Source organism: Lichenostomus cassidix, chromosome 8 (assembly GCF_008360975.1).
Source record: "Lichenostomus cassidix isolate B80296 chromosome 8, HeHo_3.0, whole genome shotgun sequence".
Taxonomy (NCBI): Eukaryota; Metazoa; Chordata; class Aves; order Passeriformes; family Meliphagidae; genus Lichenostomus; species Lichenostomus cassidix.
In genome coordinates this window covers 20,977,792-21,000,339 of record NC_139489.1, presented here as the reverse complement: position 1 = coordinate 21,000,339, position 22,548 = coordinate 20,977,792, and the positions used below count along the sequence as shown (strand labels likewise).

Genomic DNA, 22,548 nt, shown 5'->3' with positions numbered 1-22,548 from the left:
TTTTTGGATTTTTTTCTTTGATTTCCCATTTATACGTCTTGCAAATTTCTTCATGGGTTGCAGAAGGCATTCATTTGATATGTCTCCTCTGCCCTTGCTGTCCCCAGTCACATAAAAGCTTCACCACAGTATGCCCTTTTATACCTTAGTCATTCTTACTTACTGCTCTACAAAGGGCATAGCTGATCCTGGGAAATCTTCTTCTCTGGCATGCTGATGTATTGAGCTTAGTTTATTATCAACAATGACAGAGCAGCCTCAGGCAACTCCAGCAACACAGAATGCATAGGGGGTTTTATACAACAGTTCTTTTGAAAACAAGTCTATATCCTATGCAGAAAACTCTTTCCTTTTGGTTTCCTGCAGGTCGAAGCAGCAGTTGATGCTACACAGGAAGACAAGCCAAGGAGCCCTTGCTCAGGTGAATCAAACCTGAAAGTAGTAGTAACTATGCTGGAGTTTATTTGTGCTGTCCATTCGTGTAACACTGCAGGAGCTTCATGCTGCACATACAGAAGGCAAGTTCTAGAAGGGACCCTGCTGTTCCCCCAACACCAAAGGGGCAACCCTGCCCTCATTTCCAAGGCTGTGCTGTAAGGTCCACTCCTGCTACTGCATTTGCATGAGAAAGCAAGAAAGTCTTGTTGTAAGGCTGCATGTGCTAATTAGTTTGGGGAAATAGTAGCAGGCATTTCAGAAAAAAACTTCACATTTCTTGTACACAGTGCAGGTCATCTTGCATTTACACTTGTGCTCCTACAGTTGCAAAACGTCTCTAGTCTGAGAGACAGGGATTGTTTTTCTTTTAAAAAAGTCCAGTGTTTTTCTTGACAAATTGTTGGCAGTTCTGTAATTTTGGACATTAGGAGTGCTAGCATAAATCCCATACATGTGTTTCTACATTAGAGTCCAAAATAACCTTATTCTCTGATCACAATTTAAATAATTATTCCAGATGCAGAAAGAAACCAATCTTTCAGTGAGTTTCACTTAATTTAGAAGCTTGTAATGAATAGGAATTTTTAATCTGTTTGAAATCTCCTTTCAAACTGAGCTCTAGCTATAACCGATCCTTCTGACTAGCTGGGTATAGCTGAAATGCCAACGGCTAGAAATACAAGTGCACAGTGCTCTTCTGTCCTCACAATAAACTTGAAAACTCTGTATTTTGGAACTCAGCCCAAAATGTTCTTGCATGCCTTCTCCTCTCCTGACCTCAACTGTCACAGTAGCCCACAGCACCACACAGGAAAGCATCTTGGTTTTCCATCAGGCTCCATTTTGATATATCAGGGAGATGAAGAATAAAGTTTTTGGAAATACATGCAGTGCTGCATGTGTTTTGTCCATATTTCTACTATGTCACGTGTACATATCACCACCATCTAGGAAACTGGTACACCCCATTTCTGGAGCTAAGGGAAAGGAGGAGCTTTATGAATTATGTCTTGTTCAAAAAGAGACCATGCAGAAAGCTGCTCATACAGAGGTATTTGGTATGCCACTACTGCATGGCAGAAACACTCATCCCACATCCTGGACAGAGCTTATACTTAGAAAATTATACAGTAAAAATGAATCTGCAGCTGACCATTTAATTAATTGGTTTTTTTACAATGTCTGTCCTTTCTTTACCTGCTACCATGGTGAACAGAGGCAAACTCCAGCACTGCAGTGGGAGAGAGCAATGTTTAACAGGACAGAAAAACAGCCACCAGTCACGTATTTTCCCTCTACTTGTTTGGTGGATGGGGGATGTCCCTTTTTTCTATTTCTTTCATCCCTGAGCTCAGAAGTCAGCATGAGCAGCAACAGGCCTTCACAAATGTGCTAAAGAGAAACCTGTTGCGTCAGCTCCTCAACATCCTTTATCTTTTGCTGACAAATTGGTGTCAGGGCCAGAACTTGATGAAGTCTTCAGAGAAAATTTTTCAGCAAATCAGGGGATCTCAAAGGTGTGGACCTGCAGTAAAACTAGTGTAACACAATTTATTTACTTTTCTTCATCTTTTGAAAGGCTGAAAGTTCAGCTTTGTGGCAAACTGTAAAATCCCCTTTCTGGATGCACCCACTTTATTATTTTTCAGGTTTCCTTACATTCCAACAATGGAGGCCAGGACAGTAGCTTGAAGTAATTTGAAGTTTATCTTCCACTGATATCTTCAGTCTTGAAAGCTTCTTGAGCATCTCTGCTACACCCTTCAAGAAAATTACCTGAACAAAGCTGTCCAAACATGGGATATCAGTGATTCCATTCCCCTCTGCACTGTGGAGCTGGATTCATGTCACCAGGTAGGTGCCACTCTTTTTCCAGAAGGGCAGTAACAAAATTTGCTCCCCCATCTGTTGAAGAAGCTCAGGAGACACCAAAGAACTTGGTTTCAAGTGCTGGACTGATGTTTCTGTCACCACAGAGGGCTTCAATCCTGCGGTAGGACCTTTTATGAGATTGGCTTGTGTATCACAGAACTGTTTGGCTTCCCTCATTCAGATGTAGGCAGAACAACAAAATGGGCAGCACCTTACTGTGCTGTTGAAGATCAGGACAATAGTTGTACAAATAGAGCTGTCTAAGTAATTTGTTTTCCTGAGCATTAGCAATTTGGAAGGAAAATGTAAATGGTGTCTTGATTCTAGAGAAATTAACATAAACTTGCCAAACTTGGGATTTTCCACTGAAAAAGATGTGTGTGGGGGTGCGGCGGCCCGATGCTGCGGATCCCGAGTCCCCGAGGCCGGCGGTCGGCGTAATCCACGGGGACGCTGCCGAGGATGCCATCGCCTGGGACTCGGAGGAGGCCGGGCCGTAAACCGCTCTCTCCCTCCCCTGAAAAGTTTTTCCTAAGCTTATTGGTTTAAGGTTTGCTTCCCCGCCCCTATCACCGCCCCCGCTGCTTGCCCACACTAGAATGTTCTGCTGCCGGGCTTTCCCCATGAGTTGCTTGTAATCCCCTCCCTACTTATATTTCATTTGCTCCCCCGCTTGTCCCTCATGTTTTCCCGGAGCCCCGTTGGCTCCGCCCCTGCTGTTCCTCCCCGGGAAACCCCGTATTTCCCCCTAAAAACCCCTTCCCTTTGTTCTCTCGGCGTGGTGTGGCCGCGACCCCAGCCCCGCCGGGTTCTGCGCCCGGCAGCTGCGTGGACCGCCCCACCCGAGAGCCCCCAGTGTGCCTCCCCCGCGCTGCTTCTCCTGAATAAACTGCACACTGCTGACTCTCAACTCGTAGCACTCTCTTTATCACGGGAAGCGACCAGCGACTCCACGGCGTTCCTGCCCGGCAGGCCCCCGCCTCCGCCGCGTGGTCCCCGCCGCTCCAAAGGAGCGACCCTGGGAACACCGAGGCTGACTGCAGCCGCCTCTGGACAGAGCCGAACAGCCGGGAGGGCTGAGAGCTTGGGCCAGGTGAGGCCCCCGAGGTCTCCCGAAGCCCCGGAAGCTCGTTGGGGCCAGGCGGCCGGACCCCGCCGGACCCCTTTACAACTTCAAGTGGCGCCGTCAACGTGACCCTCCGAACCTGCCTTCGCTCCTTGGAAGGGAAGAGTGGAGATCTGTTGTTCCGCCACCCGGCGAGTTGCAGCACCCTCCCTGGACTACATCGAGAGGTGCTCCTCGCCGGCACCGCCAGCCCCGTGAGCCCCGTGAACCGACCGCGCCGCTTTGTGTTCGGGTGAGTTGGTAGGGAAAGGGGTTCCCTAGCTTGCCCTCTTTTCATTTGATTTTTCGTTCGGATCGGTCGGGTGAGAGTTTGGTTCGGCTAACCTTTATCTCGGGTGGAAAAGATGGGAGTTAACCTAACCAAAGAGCAACGAGAATTTTATGTTTCCGTTAAAACCTCCCTCCGAGTAGCGAAATTTTCTTTTCCCTCCCCGCTCCTAAAACGCTTTGTTAAATTTATTTTTGCCGAATTTCCCGATGTTTCTCCCCAAGATGCTAACTCCATCGATTTTTGGCGTGGGGTCCGCTCGCGCATGAACCAGCTTTTGTCCCGGGGGGACAAGCGAGTGGACCAGTTTTTCGGGATTTTAACACAGATTTTCCACGCTTTCCGTCCCTCCCTTCGGAGCGCGGGAGTCCCTGCTAACCCTTCCCCGTCTGCCCGTTCCTCAACTAACCCCAGCCCCTGTCCTTCTCGAGGCGACCGCGGCGGCTCAGAACGTCCGCGGACACGGAGTTCTCATCTAGTCTCCGGCGCCCCCGCGGTCACTTCGTCCCCTGCCGGGGAGGGAGAACGCGCGACCCTCTCGGGCACCCCCGGTTCTGTCTCTCCTAACCCCTCTTCCCGAGTTGATTCGTCCCTGGTAGTCCCCCGCAATCCCCGCCGTGGTTCCTTTTGTCTCCCCGGAGAGCCACGAAGGAGCGGCGGCTGGCACCGGGATGGCGCCTGCCGCGTGGCTTTCCCATCCCCCATCCCCTCTCCCTACAATCCTCCTGTTCCCGCTGCTGCTTCGGCTTTCCCGCCGAGCCCCTTCCCTGATCCCTCCCCCTGGGCGGCCTATCCATCACCGTGCGGGCACACCCCCTCCCTCGGACCCTCCGCCCCTGCGCCCAACCCCTTTATCCCTTCCCCGCCTACCTCCCCTTTCCCACCGAAACCCCACCTCTTCCTCGACTCCTCCCCGGGACCTTCGTCAGTCGCCCCTCCCGATGTTCCGCCCCTTCCTAACCCCTCCCCGGAGGCGGGTCTTCCCGGTTCCCACGGCTACCCTTCTGGCGTCCGCCGGAAGGACGCCATCTTGGATCCCCTTTCCCACGATGACCGGAAGGAGGCCATCTTTGTTGGTCCTCCAACGGTCCCTGACCGGAAGGAGGCCATCTTTGTTGGTCCTCCAACGGTCCCTGACCGGAAGGAGGCCATCTTGGATGGGTCCTCCGGCTTGGCTGGGAAAGGTTGTCACCTGGATCTGGAACCGGAGAGCCTCCAGGCCCCCTTCGCCGCACCAGTCCGCGTTTCGGGGCAACGCGATCACCCACGGTGGGAGCCCTTTGACAGGGCCGCGCTCAAAGACCTGGCCAAAACGCAAAAGGAGTTTGGCCGGGACTCGAACTATTTCAAAGCAGTCCTTCACGCCACTCTCACCGGCGTCCCTCTAGTTCCCTCCGACATCAAATTAGTGATGTCTTGTCTACTGTCCCCCGTTGAATACCAAGAGTGGGAGGACGAGTGGAAAAGGCAGATCAGGGGGCTAGAGCGACTGCTTCCTGGGCACGGCACTCCAAACGGCCCCACCTTCGAGTTGTTGTTGGGTGAGGGGGATTACTCTAAACCCCAGACGCAAGCCCGAGAGATACCCATAGACGTTCTAGTGTCTCTCGCTGGTGCAGCGGAGAGGGTACTGCTTGGTATCCCTCCGGTGGATGCCCCTACCATCCCCTACTTGGAGATATTCCAAGGGCCTGACGAGGCCTTCCCCAGTTTTGTTGATAAATTAAAACAGGCCATCGATCGTCAGGTCCCCGACCACACCATCAGGGAGCAGCTGCTTGTGGACGGGGCAATCACCAGATCCAATACCATCTGCAAAGAAATCATATTGTCCCTGCCACATGACCCACGGCCGACCATCGCCCAGATGGTCAGTGCCTGTCGGCGCCTGGCTGCGGTCAAGGCGCTGAATGCTAACACCTCTCAGGCACTGGCCATCCGAAACACCTATGCCACCTGTAACCGGTGTGGCAAAAGAGGACACTTCGCCGCAGACTGCCCCACGCCGGTCGAAGAAATCTCCAAGTTTTCCCGTTCTCCTGCCCCTGCCCGCGCCCAGCGCCCTTCCCCCATGTCCCTAACTGACCCTTCCTCGTTTCCACCTCCCTTCCCTGCTGGCCAGGGAAACTGAGAGCGCAGCGTGAGATGCCGGCCTCACGCTGCCAACAGCCACCGGCCGGCCTCGACCCCACGGATTTCCAGCAGGCGTGGGTCGATGATGACTGTACCATACCCGGATGTGACTCTTTTCTTGTTAGACTCAAATGTGACTTTCCTGACGCTCTTGTCCTTGCCATTTCAGATGCGGACGCCGGACCCAAAGGGATTGCCATCATCCCTTCCTTGATCAGAGTGGATGCAGAGGGGTTCTTTCCACTCCAGGTTGAAGTTGCCGACCCCCCTCTTATCCTCTCTAGGAATCAGGTCGTGGCCAGGATCAAGGTCATCCCGTTCCACGCTATCCTCACGGAACGACCGCTGGTTGCCTGGTCCGAGGCGGTTGGTAAGGACAGGCCAATGCTTACTTGTGGCCTTTCCCAGAAGGGAAGCAACATCTCCCTTACTGGCATGATTGACACTGGTGCGGATGTCACGGTCATCTCCTCGGCGAGTTGGCCGTCGGCATGGGCCAAGGAGCCTGTGGCTCGGTCGTTGAAAGGTGTGGGAGGATATACTCCTGCAGAGCGGAGTTCCATCCCCGTTCTAATTGAAGGCCCCGAGGGTCGCATTGCCACCGTGCGGCCATTCATCATCAACTCGGGATTCAACCTGTGGGGGAGAGACACTATGTCCCAATGGGGTGCCCGAGTCGAATTGGCTCCGGCTCGGGATTTTTGATTGGGGTCACTGGTGAGCGCCCGACCCAGCCATTGAATTGGCTCACTAATAAACCTGTCTGGGTCGACCAGTGGCCTTTGCCTATACACAAATTAAGAGCGCTCGAAGAGCTCGTTGAGGAGCAACTGGAGAAGGGGCACATCGTGCCCTCGACCAGTCCATGGAACTCGCCCGTCTTCGTTATCAAGAAGGCGGGAGGGACCAAATGGAGGCTCCTCCATGACCTCAGAAAATTAAACGAAGTCATTGAGGACATGGGGCCTCTCCAGCCCGGGTTGCCATCACCTTCAATGCTCCCGCGGGACTGGAAGATTGCAGTGGTGGACATAAAGGACTGCTTCTTCCAGATCCCCCTGCACCCAGACGATGCGCCCAGGTTCGCCTTTTCAGTTCCCTCCACCAACAGGGAACGCCCAATGCGCCGCTATCACTGGCGAGTGCTCCCGCAAGGGATGAAAAACTCCCCCACCATTTGCCAGTGGTATGTGGACAGCATTCTCGCACCAGTGCGAGAGGTCACGAGTGAGTCAATCATCGTCCATTATATGGATGATGTATTGGTCTGTTCGCCAACCGAAGCCATCTTGCGGACAGCACTCTCTAGAGTCGTGGGGGCCCTAGAGAGCGAAGGGTTTGAGATCCAACCCTCCAAGGTCCAGGTGACGGCGCCGTGGAGATACCTGGGAGCAAAAATTGAGGAGCAAACAATAACACCCTTGCCGATCAAAATTATTGACAATCCATCTAACCTGCAGGAAATGCACCAGCTCTGTGGTGCCATCAACTGGATTCGGCCCCTGATCGGCATCTCCTCGGAAGACCTGGTCCCGCTGTTTTCCCTCCTGTGTGGAGATCGCGACCTGACCTCCCCAAGGACATTGACCCCGGAAGCGCGGGAATCCATCAGAAAGGTACAGAACGCCCTGAAAACATGTCGCGTTCACCGATGCGACCCCAAATTGCCCTTTAATTTGGCCATCCTAGGTAAAATGCCCCACCTGCACGGGCTCATCTTTCAATGGGACCTGAAAGACATGGAGAACCGACTGCTCATTATTGAGTGGGTCTTCCTGCCTATCTCGTCCCCCAAAGTTTTAGTTTCGCCACTGGACAAGGCGGCGCAGCTTGTTAGACGAGCGAGGTCCCGCCTGTCCACCCTAGCAGGACGTGAGTTCGCATACATCCACGTTCCATTCGACACAAAATCATTCGAATTTGCCTTGCTAAAGAGTGAGGAGATGCAGCTAGCACTTGAATCGTTTCCCTGCCAGGTTGTTACCTGGTTTCCAAAACATAAGATATTCGCAATATCTGAACTAAAAATTGTTCTTGACCGGGTCCAAAGTCGGAAACCCCTCAGTGCTCCGACACTTTTCACTGACGGCTCGGGCACATCAGGAAAATCGGTGATTGCCTGGTGGAACCCCTCGACAGAGCGGTGGGATTGCGATGTCGAGATCGTTTCTGGGTCCGCCCAGGTGGCCGAGCTCGCAGCCGCCGTCAGAGCATTTGAGCGCTTTCCGGGACCCTTCAATCTGGTTACTGATTCGGCCTATGTAGCGGGGATCGTTTCAAGGGCTGAGGACAGTTGGCTGTCCGGCTCCTCCAACCCAAAAATTAATTGCTTGGTCAAGAGGCTCAAGACAGCCATTTCCCACCGTGACCAACCCTTCTACGTGATGCATGTGCGTTCACACACTGACCTTCCGGGTCCAATCACGGAAGGGAATAGGGTGGCAGACGCGCTCGCTGCGCCCGTGCATGTTGCCAACGTGCCTGATCGATTCCAGCAGGCATCGCTGAGCCATGCACTCTTTCACCAAAATGTCCCGGCCTTGAGGCGAATGTTTGAGTTAACAGTGGACCAAGCCAAGGCCATTGTGGCGGCCTGTCCCTATTGTCAACCCCTCCAGATTACATCCATGGGGTCTGGAATCAACCCCAGAGGGCTTAATAGTGGGGAGCTTTGGCAGTCAGATGTCACGCACGTGCCTGAATTTGGCCGACTAAAATATGTACACGTGAGCGTAGACACCTTTTCAGGCGCGATCTTTGCCACCGCACATTCGGGGGAAAAGGCGAAGGATGCGATTTCGCACTTCCTGCAGGCCTTCGCCGTCCTGGGCATTCCTAAAGAGGTTAAGACGGACAACGGTCCGTGTTACACCTCCGGACCAGTGAGGAAATTTTTCCTCCAGTGGGGCATTTCCCACACCACCGGGATTCCCCACTCAGCCACGGGTCAGGCCCTGGTGGAAAGGGCCCATCGGTCCCTCAAGAGGGTGCTTCAGCAGCAAAAGGGGGGACCAGAAACAGAGACCCCGGCAAATCGGCTCGCCAGGGCTCTTTTTACTCTAAATTTTCTCAATTGCTCCGATAAGGAGCCAGACCCCCCGGTGGTTCGCCACTTTGCCAACCACACGCGAGCCAAGCTGAAGGAGCGCCCCCTTGTCCTGATCAAGGAACTGGACTCCCTAAAGATCGTGGGTCCCTTCCCACTTATCATCTGGGGGCGTGGCTATTGCTGCGTCTCCACCTCTGAAGGGCCACGATGGGTCCCAGCTAAATTTGTCAAGCCTTTCCTAAAAGCAGGGCCACTCTCCCCGAGACCGGAGCCAAAGGACGTGACAGCGGCCCACTGGCGCCGCAAGAAGAAGGCGGAGACTCCACCTTCCTCACCTCGCCGCCTCCGACCCCACACTCGCAAGCAGAGCGTCTGAGTCACCAAGAGTCCATCCCGCAGTTCCCTGAGCCAGCCTCCCACTTCCCTTCCCCCTCTTCCCTATGGCCTTCCCGTCCTCCCTCCTCCACCTGCCCCAATCTTTATCGCTTTGGTTAATGCTGTTTTGTTTGCTCCCCCATTCAAAGGCCAAGATGCGTCCTACCATCCTCGCGTCATTCCTTCTCTTCGTGCCGACCATCATCCCAGTCCAATCGTGGGTTGTGAGGCAGCCGAGCTCCAACGTCTGGGTGACATTAGCCCGTGCCATGAACAAGGAGCAAATGTGTATGTCTACAGATGCGGTCCGAGATCCGCTCTCGTCTGCCTTGGTAGGAGCTCCGGTGCAGGTAGATGCGTTCCCGCCATCCCTCATCTCCTTGTGGAGGTCCACTTTCAATTTGAGCCAAAATGTCTATAAATTTTACAAGGACCGCCAAGAATTTTCTCTCCCTCTTCCCATTCAAAGCCCTCTTTTGCTGTGGCAGAAGTGGGTTATGGGTGAAGCGAAGATGGAGAAAGAGCCCCACGAGTTTCAGCTTATTGGTTCTCTAAAAGCTCTCGCCTGTGTCCAATTCGATTACCAAACTCCGCATAAGTTGGATCTAAAGCTGTACCAGGGGCTGAGACAGGGCAATCCTAATTACGTTGCGAAGAATTGGTGCACCCATATTACCCATGTCAAAGCGCCCTCGTCTTCAAATCGGCACTATGCTCACCCGATTCGGCTCCCGGAGGGAATGTTTTTAATCTGCGGAGAACGCGCCTGGGCCGGGGTCCCCTCTCACCTTGTGGGGGGTCCGTGCACTTTTGGCCATCTGACTCTTGCTTCTCCCAACATGACCCACCTCCCGGTGTGGTCAAACAATTCGATCCCAAAAAAGCCTGATGAGGAAGATTGCAGCACTGAAATTTATCATTGGAGTAAAGGAAAAAGGATAGCAGTGTCCGCCTTCCTGCCTTGGGTAGCTGCAGCCAAGGCCCTTGGGGAGGTCGGCAATTTAGAATGTTGGGTATCAAAGCAAGCCCGATTGACGTCAGAGGCCATTGCTGACCTCTTGCAAGATGAGCAAACAACCAGGCATGCGACTTTACAAAATCGAGCGGCCATCGATTTTTTGCTCCTTGCGCATGGACATGGCTGTCAACAGTTTGAGGGGCTCTGCTGCTTCAACCTATCCTCCAGGAGCCGTAGCATCCACCAGAGGCTGCAAGATATGGACGCCTTGATAAGAAACATCACCTTCGAGAGCAGCCTCTGGTTTGAAAGCACCGTGGATGGCGTCCGTCATGCTGTGAACTCCACGCTTTCCACCGTCGGAGGATGGGCCCACAAAGCACTGAAAGGACTGGGACTGCCCGAATGGGGAGCCACGCTTTTAAAAGACTGCATTATTGTTTTATTTGCTATTGCTTTAATTGCTGCTTCATTTGCATTGATTAAGAAATATTTAGTTAAGCATATTCGCTCCTTATTTAGTAAAGAAGGGGGAGGTGTGGGGGTGCGGCGGCCCGATGCTGCGGATCCCGAGTCCCCGAGGCCGGCGGTCGGCGTAATCCACGGGGACGCTGCCGAGGATGCCATCGCCTGGGACTCGGAGGAGGCCGGGCCGTACACCGCTCTCTCCCTCCCCTGAAAAGTTTTTCCTAAGCTTATTGGTTTAAGGTTTGCTTCCCCGCCCCTATCACCGCCCCCGCTGCTTGCCCACACTAGAATGTTCTGCTGCCGGGCTTTCCCCATGAGTTGCTTGTAATCCCCTCCCTACTTATATTTCATTTGCTCCCCCGCTTGTCCCTCATGTTGTCCCGGAGCCCCGTTGGCTCCGCCCCTGCTGTTCCTCCCCGGGAAACCCCGTATTTCCCCCTAAAAACCCCTTCCCGTTGTTCTCTCGGCGTGGTGTGGCCGCGACCCCAGCCCCGCCGGGTTCTGCGCCCGGCAGCTGCGTGGACCGCCCCACCCGAGAGCCCCCAGTGTGCCTCCCCGCGCCGCTTCTCCTGAATAAACTGCACACTGGTGACTCTCAACTCGTAGCACTCTCTTTATCACGGGAAGCGACCAGCGACTCCACGGCGTTCCTGCCCGGCAGGCCCCCGCCTCCGCCGCGTGGTCCCCGCCGCTCCAAAGGAGCGACCCTGGGAACACCGAGGCTGACCGCAGCCGCCTCTGGGACAGAGCTGAACAGCCGGGAGGGCTGAGAGCTTGGGCCAGGTGAGGCCCCCGAGGTCTCCCGAAGCCCCGGAGCTCGTTGGGGCCAGGCGGCCGGACCCCGCCGGACCCCTTTACAACTTCAGATGTGGGCAGAAATATCTTTCTTAATTGTAGGAGCCAAGGGGTTTTTTCTCCATTTGAAAACAGATAGGGTTTTAAAAGGAATTGGTAGCAATAATGTCTTGGTGGAAAAACACCCACTTACTAAAAAAACCACAGGCCCATTGGCCATCTCAGTCCATAGACCAGGAACTGAATGCACAAGTAAAATCCATAACTTTCTGTCTGACAGAATAATATATATATAAACAAACAGAAGTTCTATATGCTTCTGCTGAGCCAGGAGCTGCAGAGCACTGCCCTCACAGCACCTCAGAAAACAGCCTGGTTGCTCTGGCTCTGAAGGACAGATCTCAGCTGGCCAGAACCAGCAGGAAGTGCAGATTCACTTGTATAAATAGAGGCACTAATCTTTGAAAATTGCTTCTCTGAATTGCCTCGTTTTCACCAGCAGTAAAACAACGCAATAGAGTTAGTCCTGGCTGGTGAGGAGACACAAGTCCTACGTGCAAGTACAGCTTTGTTACTGAAAAAGTGTTACTTCCTCAAGTTAAGGGAGGAAGGCTTAACTCCCTCTCATACCTCTTGTTTAACTTACATAAATGCACAGAGGGTGTCTGGAAATCACCTTTACTAGATGTATTTTCTGTCTTAAAATTTCATGTTGTAATGAACAGTCAAGAAATCCACATGTGCTACAATGAGAGCATTTTAAAGGGCCAGATGTTCGGGTCAGGACTCTGAGGTCAGGACATTTCTGTATGTTTGGTATTGCTTCATTGTTTAATGCCAAGGAATTTGATTTTCTCAACATCATCGGGTAATTTTTATGAAACAGCTAATCAGATACAAGTAAATACAAATGCACAGCACCACTTCCTTTCTTCTCATTCCTGTTCTGGTTTTATGCATAGGACCTGTGCAATTAGATTTTTACATCAAACAGATTCCTTATTTAAAAGCTTACTTAGCTTTCAAATTTAGATTTGAAAAAACATAGAAGGAATGAAATTAAATGTTCCTTTTGGATAGCACTCTGACAAAGAAAAGGAAATCCCTTGCTGCAGGATATTGCAGTCACGGGTCACGAATGTTTAAGCAGGAGTTACTGCCATCCAGAGGAGAAAAGACATAAGCTGTCATATTTAATTACTTTTTAAGCACAGAAAGGTAAAGCTAAATGGTTGATTCAGTTTATTTCATATTAAGGAATCAAAGACTAGAGAAATATTATAAATGTACCCAGAGGTATCTGTGGGGTTTTTCGATGTAGGTATTTATGAAACAAAGTTCAGAGCAACACTGGGAAAGCACAGTGAAAAACACATCCATAGATGAAAAAGCATCAGGACAAAGCCGGATTTATTTTCCTCTCTTCATTTGAGATATTTAAGAAAGAGGTGTCGGAAATAGCTGTGCTAGGTTACAAACTTTGTACAAGTTCCGAAAAGTGGGGAGGAGATGTCTATCCTGTGCCACTGGTATCCCCAGCCCCTGGTGACACAGAGACAGAGGATGCCCTTGTCCCAGGGAGCTCAGTGAGACACGAGTGGGGATGCTGGCAGGGCTGGGCTGGGCATCCTCCCTGCAGGGCACAGGGCAGGGCACAGGGCAGGGCTGGCCTGGCAGGGGACAGCAAGCACCCAGGACCCACAGGGCTGGGCGAGCAGGAGACTGGGAGATGCTGTGGGCTGAAGGGATTTTTTCACAACTCTTAAGAACTGAACTAGCAAAAAAACCTCTCTGTGTCCAGCTCCAAAGACAGTGTCCCTCCCTCCTTCCCTTTTCCCCCCAAAGCACAGTAGAGAGCAAAGAAATAAGTGATTTTGGGAAATAGAAAAGGGGAGAATGGGAAGTTCTGCGTGTTCCTGAAGGTGAACAAAAATAAAAGTTCTGAGATGAAGGGGGAAAGAAAATCTGAGGGAAAAAAATTATTTTAATTTAGTGCCTTTTTTGGACAGTCTATGGCTAATCACAAACTCTAGGAAATCCAAGACTGGCAGTTCATTTTGCTCAAAAACCAATAATGAAAATCCTCCCAGGACGTCCTTCTGGATATCCTGTAGCAACTGTAGCTAAAGATCCTTCTAAACTGTATTGCTTCAATACCTCATTCTTCTTGGAGCATTAACCCCCAGGTGCTGGTGTCTCCCCTTAGGCCCACGCCGGAGGAGCCAAGCGGGCGCTGCCATTCCCGGCTGCTCCCAGGGGCTCTCCTGAGGGGAGCCGGGCCGCGCGGGCCGACAGCGCCCCCTGCCGCCGGCTGCGCTCCGCCGCGGGACGGGCCGGGACGGGACGGGACGGGATGGGTACGGCCGGCCGGGATGGTAGCTCTTGCGGCAGGTTGGTATCAGAAATGAAGCAAAAGGAAGGTGCCGCTCAGCCAAGGCGTGTGGCCGTGTGCTCCCCCCGTACCTGCGCGGAGCTGGGGCAGCGCGGCTTTGGCCGAAGCTGTGGCGTCACAGCGGAGGCGGGAAAGGGCTGAATTGCCGGGCTAAAGCTGCAGCACCTGTGGCTGGTTTGCCGTTCTGCTGCTGAGCAGCGGGGTCTCTTGGCCATCCAGAAGATCATCCTGAATTTTTCAGGAGGAAAAATTTCCCCGTCGGAGGTTAATTCTCTTTAATTTTATACCGTCTCTTAAGACACCTACTTAGCTTTCCCGGTCAGATTTTGCTCACGAGAGTAGCAAACATCTACCCCAGGGAGCAGAGCAGAGCCCAAATCCTCTGTGAATGCAACCATCTATTATTAGGGGCATCTTTACGCTTCATCGGCAAACACAGTGCCCAACCCAGTTAAACAAATTAATTCTTTCCTCAAGGGGCTCTGCTTAATGGAGGGATTTCCAGAAGACCCCAAGCCTAAGACCAGCAATATGCTTGCCCTAGCCGCAGATTTATTTGTTGAGGTAGGAGGGAGGTCAAAAGCACTGAGCTTTCCATTTCAGTAAGTTATGTGCCCGATGACCTGCTGCTGGAAGAGCTATTGATCTCTGCTTATAACTCCTGTTAAGAGTCCTGTACATATTGACAGTCCTGGAACCCCTCATTTAAATACGAGTGCCAAAGACAACCAAGCAAATATCTGAGCCAGCTGTCTGCAAACTTTCCTTCTGACAAAATATTTCTGGTTTGATTGTTTACAATGGCATGTGAGAAAGCTGAAATTTTATTAGTTTACAGACATTCAAAATAATAAAATATTTCAATATAATGGTGTAGGGGTTTTAAACAGGTTGTGTTACCTTCTCCTTCTGTATAATGCTGAAACCTGAGGAGAAGGAGGAGCCTCTCCATTACTAAATAGTTTTTTGTGAATAACATTCATAGTCCATTAAAAAGTCCATCAGAATATCCTATTGATTTCACTCAACTACCCAGCCCACAGAAATTTAAGTTTCTGAAGTTGGTAGTGAGACAGAACAAGCCCTGTGGTTTTTGCCACTGTACCAGTTACCTTTGGTATAGCATTGTGTCATCTCCAGCTCCATCACAAGATTATTTATTTCAATAGCATGTGAAGAGCAATTGCTCTTAGACACAACAGATAACCCTAGAACAGCAGCATCCAAGAAAAGCAAAGCAAAACCCACTAACTATTGTTCCCAATTAGGAAAAAAAAAAGGCATCAGGAAGAGCCACATTTTACAGAGCCAAAGTGATGTTCTATTTCATGTGGTCTATTTTTAAAATATTATAATCCAAATAAAATGACACTGAATTTAGAAATCTGTTTTAAAAGCTGGAAGAAGCACTGCTGAGATACAAGTATAATTTTCCACCACATTCATCGAACCAAATCCATGTAAACTTTGAACATGTTTGGCAAGAGCCATAGTGGTTTTGTTTTTATTGCCATATAATGGAAGAAGTCCCTTTTGCATTGGATATCTCTTGTAATGGTCAATATTACTGCGGTAAAATGTGTTTATATGACTTAAGACAATCAGGAATCAAGACAATTTTTAAAGACGATTTATGGTAATAATCTCCTGACTGTTTGTTAAGCTGTTTGGTCTGCACGGCTGCCTACATGTGTAGGTGCCAATGTAAGCAGGCAGTATTAGGTGCTGCCAAATGAAATCATCACCCAGTTTTGTGCCTCTCCCAAAGCCTGCTCCTCACTGGCAGCCTTCGGCACATAAACAAATGGATGAATCATCTTGCCAGCTCAGAGGGTGACAGTGAAATTAGAGTCCTCTGCTCAATGCAACAGTTTAGTCATTTGAGACAGGAAATCACTTTGTGTTGGGAAGCAGTACTGGGTAAATCTCAACCAGCTTCCAGAGCAGTGAAAGGCTAGGGTTGCAGTAGGAACGATGTGATTATGATGAGCAGGAAGCAGAACAGGGCAAGTTCCAGAAAAAAATTCCATGGAATGCAATGGCAAATGCTGCTCTTGGTGTAGATCTTTCATAGGTCATTCAAAAAAATATACCAAGATTAATTCTACAAATACATTAAACTCCTAGAGCTGTTTCTATATAATTCTGTTCAACATGGTAGGCTTTTTCTATACAAATACTTGTCTGTGCCCTGCATCAATTACCCTGAGCACAGTTCTACAGAAGTATCTGCATGAATAATGATGTAAAGGAGGAGATACAGAGAAGTAGAAGTTCTTTTTCTCTCCCACCTTCATCAGCTGCAGTATCTCACGATCAGTGAAAGCTGGCAGAGGGATCAGTGACAAGTTGCCAAAAGATAAGAAAGGCACAGATTGCTGGGGAGCACTTTGAGAAATATCTCCTGTGAAGGATCTGCACCAAAGCTGACTTTGATTCCTCTTCAAGGCAGAGGCTAAACTTTGGAGTGGTGTCAAGTCTATTTTTATGATACTAAGATCTCCCTGGGAATTTATGAGACTCTCTCCTTGGATTTAAATTATCTCTTCAGGAAGTGTGGGTTATAGATCAGTCATTTAAAGCCAGCTGACCTCAGTCACCTTCAGTGACAGGTAAACTCAAAGTGAAAAGATCCCCAGGGTCAGTGGTTTCTGCGGAAGGATGTGTGTGTCTGTGTGTGTGCACTATCAGAATACTCAAATAAGAGAAACATCATGCAAAGTGAGGGCACTCCCTTGCAGCAGCGCTGCAGACACTAAACTAATGTAAGAACCATTGGCACTTAATTCCAGAATCATTAATTCTTCCCAAATTGTCCAGAATTAAATTCAATAGTGAATCCTACTTTATATGGTAATACAAGGGTCTAACAGAAATTACCTGTTGAGTGAAAAGAGAGCTAAGTAGTATTTGAGGCATTTGGGTTACTCATAGCAGACTTAAAAGATTGCCTGAAAAGGTGCTGCCTTTTGTACAGCCCACTATAATCTACCTGTAGAGCTTCATCATTTTCATACTTGTTTTATATGCAAGAAGTTCCATGTCAAGCTGAAATGCCCACCTCAAATATTCAGGGGGGTTCATCAGATTCCAAACAGCAGTCAAGGGTGAAAAAGCCACTTGTCAAGCTCAGCCTGCTCATTGTCCCTCTGCAGCTCTCTTGAGTGTCTGATGGGCAAGGAAGTGTTCCAGTGTTTCCAGTGCCTTTCCAAGGCTCCTGCAAGGCAGCAAAGTGTTAGGAATGTTAGAGAGATTGTGGAAGGCAGTAAACCACACAGTGCATTTCTGGAGTGAGTTTTCTAAGCAGTTTGTGATTTTAAAACTCAAAGCTCCATCCACATTGCAATTTTTAAGCATTTGTAGTCATTCTGAGCACGGAAGAAATTAGGAGGTGATGGATTCTATTACAGGAGAGTTCTTTGATTCCCTTTTCAAACACTATCCAGATACTCCATCTGAAGCTTTCATCTAGAATAAATACTACAAAGGATCAGCTATCTGAAAGAAATTAAAAGGATGGAACATTTTCTTGGCTGTTAGACATCTGAAAAATCCAGAAGTGGATGATGCCAAACTATCTGTCATATGTGTACTTCCTCTAGCCTTATTCTTGTGAATGAAATGTGGTTACCACAAAGTATACTTGCAATTGAGAAGGAGAGATCAGCTAGATTTGGCTTTCCTAAATGTGGCCTGTCTCTTAGCAAGTGTTTTACAGTTTCTATTACAAATTTGAAGGAAAGGTTTTCTCATTAACAATTGTCAGGTTACATTTTCAGCACAGCAAAATTAAGGATATTGGGGTAAGTTTCAAGACAGCATTTTAGAGTATTAGACAAGCACCCTTATTGACTTACTGGAATTACATCACAGGCACCCGATGTACTTATTGGACCACTTACGGATTTACTTCTATTTAATCAATCCCTGAAGTAAAAATTAAATAATCAAAGTACATTTACATACCAAATTACAAAACTATATGTTTTATAAGCTATTATAAATAGTAAATACATAATTCCAATCTTTAAAAAAAAAAAAGACATAAAACTGCATTTCAGTAAAATTTAACTCAATAACAGCAAGGGAACTTTCCTGATTTCTTCAGGTCAGTTTTCAAATCATAGATAATTTAGGCTGAAAGAAACTTCTGAAGGTAATCCAAGCCTCTTCTCAATGCAGGTCTCGTTACTTCAGGTTGCTTGTGCTGTGTCCCATCCATTTGAGCCCTCCAAAGACACAGATTCTGCAAGTTCTCCTGAATGCTGATTGCTGCAGTGCATTGGTAAGAAAGCAATCCACATGCAAAAATATTCTCCACTTTTCTTAACACAACAGGAAATGTTCTACCTTCTGCCAGAGGAAGTTCTCACTAAACTGTCTGGATTATATTTATACTGTTCAGGAACCATATAACAGAACTTTGTATCTGGGGATGTCTAACAGGTGCCAAGAGGTGCCTCGTCCATTTAGGCTTGCATGAGCCTGCTGTGGAAGGTACTACTTAAGTAGCTCAGGATTCAAAAGTTAGCACAGTAAATAAAATCTTTTGGTTACCATGTGATTTACATCTGGCTTGTTCCCTTGTATAAAAAATTAGTTGCTTTTTTGACCAGTTGAATCTCTTTTAGGCTTATTGGGAAGGTGATAAAAATCTCAGAATTGTTGCTGTCACCAGTATTTTAAAACAGTCCCTTAAGAAGTGTGCAGTGATTTGACTCATATTTTTTAACAAATTCTGGAAGCTCTAACATCACTGGCAGCCCTTCACAGTGTGCAAATCGCCTGTGAGGTCACAGCCCCTGTGCAGACCTGATCTAACCTTTGCAGAAATGGAGAGCAGAGGTTTTGCCTCATCCCTACTGACCTGTCCCATCTCCTTCAACTTCCATCTCTCTCCTGTGCAGAGCTCAGGCCAGGAGAGCAAAGAAAGTACTTACGAGTGTTTTTGTGGCAAAGTGGTGCTTTCAGAAAGATGCATCAAAGACACAGTTGATCCCTTCTATTTTGGTCCCAGTTATGTGCAGAAGTGAGGTTTGGACCCAGACAAATGCTGGGAGCCTCTTCTTCCATCTTCCTGGGAGACCAGTGCTGCATCAGGTCAGATCCCCTGCCAGAAATCAACATGGGGCATTTTGTTTAAATGTGGAAGCTGATAGTGTTGAACCCATCTATTTGAATAAACCAGCTGGCTGTCTTCTTGCCATCTCTGATGTAAATCTATATGGTATTGTGAAACTTTATTTATTTTAAGCTTGCAATATTTACCAAAGCAAACAAAAAGGGTTCTTTCTAACTTCCATAGCATTTTTCTACTGAGCTATTTGTCGGAAAGATATGTTCATGTATAATTAAATGTGGCTTGCTTAAACCTTTGCAGTTGGTAGCTTAATATATATTTTGTTGTGCTTTGAGTACAAAGGCTATATTATGCTTTTGTTGGCATCCTTGCTGGTTAGAATGCCAACTGCATAATTTTGTTCTCTGCTATATGTCAGAATTCAAGTGCCGAGGGCTCAACAGGTGGTGCTGGGATAAAGTTCTGGCAAATCAAATAGGTAATGCGGTTATTTCTTTTGTCAAATTATAATTGAAAACAGAGACAAGTAAAATGAAACTCACATTTTCCTGGTGCAAAAGAGAGACTAGAATTAAACTCAAATCAGTTTCCATGACAAATGCATATTACTACTGGAGCTTGGTCTGTAAATAAACATGCAACACCTTAGTTTTGATGTGGAATGATTTGTTCCCTGTAAATTTAAACCTTAAACATCAGTGTTTAAACAATAACAGAAGGCCAGAGTCCTCCATGAATCTTCTGTCTTTCTTGGACATATTTTGGAGAAAATGTGCCAAAAGCTTCAGAAAAACTTTGAAAATATTTAAATCTCAAAAGTCAGAGATTTTGAGACAATCTGTAATACATCACTCAAATGTTTAACATCAAGAGTTTCTTGCCATATTGTTTTCTAATCATTGCTATATCCATGCTCCCAGCAGAAAATGATAAATACACTGGAAATTCCAGTGAATGTGCTGTATGAGGTGCTGCTCATTTTATGCTTGACTTGGATAATGTTTATTAATCCTAAAATCATAAAAATGGGATAAAACCTTCTATAACAAAAATTCAACAAATCATATATGCATAGCTTGGTTTTCCAGAATTGCACATAAAGAGGCCCATGCACTTCCAGGACTATCCACTTTGCTATTGTGGTTGATCTTTTTTACACCAAGATGTTTTATTTTCCTCTGAGGACCTATCCAAATCTAATGTAAGTAATATTATCTGCAGTTCCGATGATCACTGTGGTTCTATTTAGTTTTCCATGCTTCCTCATCTAAAGACATTTCTCCTAAATGATACATTTCTCAACTCCAATTTTTGTTTTGTCAGATTTGAACCCATCATCCACTGAAGCCTCCTGCAGTGGCCTCTAGTTCCTTAGGCTATCCCAAACATCTTTCTGTCCCTTTCAATCTCAATTTCAATTTAATGCAAGGCACTCTCTTTGGGACCAGATGTTGCATCCTCTACTTTCAATAACTAATTCCATCAGTGATCAGGAACTAAGCAGCATGGAAAAGGGGTATCACATCAACCCAGAAACATTGTTATTTTCACTTTTTGCATACCTTGGTGACTCTGGTTTAGTTCTAGCAGAATGCATGTTTCTCTCCCAGGCTGTGGCTGTGCCACCAAGTGCTGGGGCTGCAGGCAGGGGATGGGACACACCTCACAGAACATGGCCTGAGAAACTCCTGAATATGGCATCAGAAATTGCTGGATGCGACAGATGACAGGGTAAGAAGGTGACAAATGTATACATGGTGCTGTGAGGAATGCCCAGGTGGTTAATGAGGAGTTCTGTGAGGAACAGCCGAATTTCAGAGAATGGTGGGAGCTGTGCTGCAGTTGTTTGGGATAATGCAAAGGCCAGCAGTACTTGGTAACCATATCAGCTTACCCACACAAGGCTGAGATCACCTTGAAATGGTATCAGCAATACCAAAATTCAAATTCAACATCTACAGAAGTTGAAAACGGAAAAGAGATTAGCTGGATACATGAAGAGATAATAAATCCATGAACCTTTTATCTGTTGCCTTTTGGCTAGTCAGCAATCTAATTTCTTCACACTTTTCAGTATGAAGATACTTAGGAACAAGAAGACATTGGCTGAGAATAAAGATCCCAGTTCAGCACAACCATCTGCACAATCCCACACTTGGACTGACCATGTTCCAGCTTGGTTAACTCAGCAAAGCTGCACCCAGGTGTCTCAGGAGTTAATTCATCAGCTTCACTGCAAGAGATGGCTCAGAAGGTACAAATTATATTACAGCCAAAGTATTATTAGATTCTTTGCATTTAAAAATGCTTTCCCTGCACTATTGCGTTTCTAGATTGATCTGAGACATGCCATGAGGATTCATTCCCAGTCTCTGATTTGTCATAAATGTTCAATGCATTGGAAAAAGTGTTCTGGCTTTACTTTTTCTTTCAAATTAAATATTTGTCTTACACATCAGGTAGCTGTTTAGAAAAGAAACAGCTGAGAAGCAGATAAAGTGCCCCTTTCACTGACAAAAGATTTACGTCTTTCCTGGCAGGACTTGATACTTCGAGGGCTCACAGCTGACATAGTCAAACACAAGCAGCACGTAGTCCAGCACCTATTCAGGGGAACCAATACTGCTGCTCCCACACTTTTTTGTGTGAAATTAAATCAGCCACATTGAAATTGGCAAAGATCTCGAGAAACATGATAAAAATTCTATTAAGAAGGGGAAAGAGAGGCTCAGAAGCCATTTGAATCAGTGAATACCATGCAAAAATAAGTAGGGTATCCATGAACATTTCTGGTTACCTGCCGTAGGAACCATCTGTGTGGTTGCAAGGCACCTTCTCCCCATGGGAATGGGTGAGAAGTTCAGCCACAGTGCTGACCACCCTTTCCCTAGAGCTGTCACAACCACTGTAGTTTGGCTCTAGCATTTGTATCATTGAATTCTATGCTGTGCCAGAACGAGAAGGGAAAGAGAATGAAACATGTCCTGGGGTACCTCTTTGCCACGGACTGTATGTAGCTCAGGGTCACTGACTGCTGAGAGAAAAAGCTTATCTGCATTTCAGCACAACTTTTTAGGCAATGTATTAAAATACCCCACTGTTTTTTTTAAGCAGGGGTTGAGAAAGGTAGACTAGAATAGCAAAATTCTGCATTTCCCAGGAGATCCTTAATTTTCTCCAAGGATAATATGACAGTTTCCACCAGCTTTGCCACAGCTCAAATGAAGCAGAAGGAATAAATGTCTTTTTGAGTGGTGCTTATACTCAGATGAGCTTTCAGAGGAGGCCAGAAGTGGGGGCAAATGAGGGTGTACCCTCATTTAATGAAGTGAGCAGCTAAACCTGTGGGTTTTCCCATTCTCTACCCCTCATCACTCTGCCAGTCCAGACAGGTCTGCCCATGGAAATGCTGCTGATGGCAGCATAAACTGAGTATTGGAAAGCACAGGCAGAATTTGCCCCAGAGGAAATTAAGCATGAGTCGGTTTAAAATAACACCTCCCATCTAATATAAATAATGCTAATATCTTCAGAAGTATTACTGTTATCCTGGGACTGAAAAAAGAAAAAAATGAATAGTCAGGAAATTCATTT

The 22,548-nt window shown here is 47.8% G+C and overlaps 1 protein-coding gene and 2 long non-coding RNA genes across 4 annotated transcripts in view; 2 read left to right on the top strand and 1 right to left on the bottom strand.

Annotated features, from left to right (window-relative positions):
* The window catches only part of LOC146434028 (uncharacterized), a 43,932-nt gene extending 23,208 nt beyond the window's left edge, over positions 1 to 20,724 (bottom strand). Inside the window, exons 1-4 of one of the 2 annotated variants that reach the window (XR_014853808.1) lie at positions 20,517 to 20,724; positions 19,497 to 19,577; positions 18,815 to 18,984; positions 16,936 to 17,091 (exon numbers count right to left, since the gene is read on the bottom strand). This is a non-coding gene — a long non-coding RNA (uncharacterized LOC146434028). Of the gene's footprint in view, positions 1 to 16,935; positions 17,092 to 18,814; positions 19,578 to 20,516 lie in introns of both variants that reach the window. The other variant, XR_014853807.1, reaches the window with a different exon arrangement.
* On the top strand, positions 362 to 20,724 carry LOC146434029 (uncharacterized). The gene is made up of 4 exons (XR_014853811.1): positions 362 to 421; positions 2,088 to 2,292; positions 18,057 to 18,159; positions 20,565 to 20,724. It is a non-coding gene; the product is annotated as an uncharacterized LOC146434029 (long non-coding RNA).
* LOC146434030 (uncharacterized) lies at positions 9,417 to 14,015 on the top strand. Its single transcript, XM_085067309.1, has 2 exons — positions 9,417 to 10,658; positions 13,689 to 14,015. Exons 1-2 carry the CDS (start codon positions 9,417 to 9,419, stop codon positions 14,013 to 14,015), a joined length of 1,569 nt encoding a protein of 522 aa, XP_084923435.1.
* Positions 20,725 to 22,548: the final 1,824 nt, after the last annotated feature.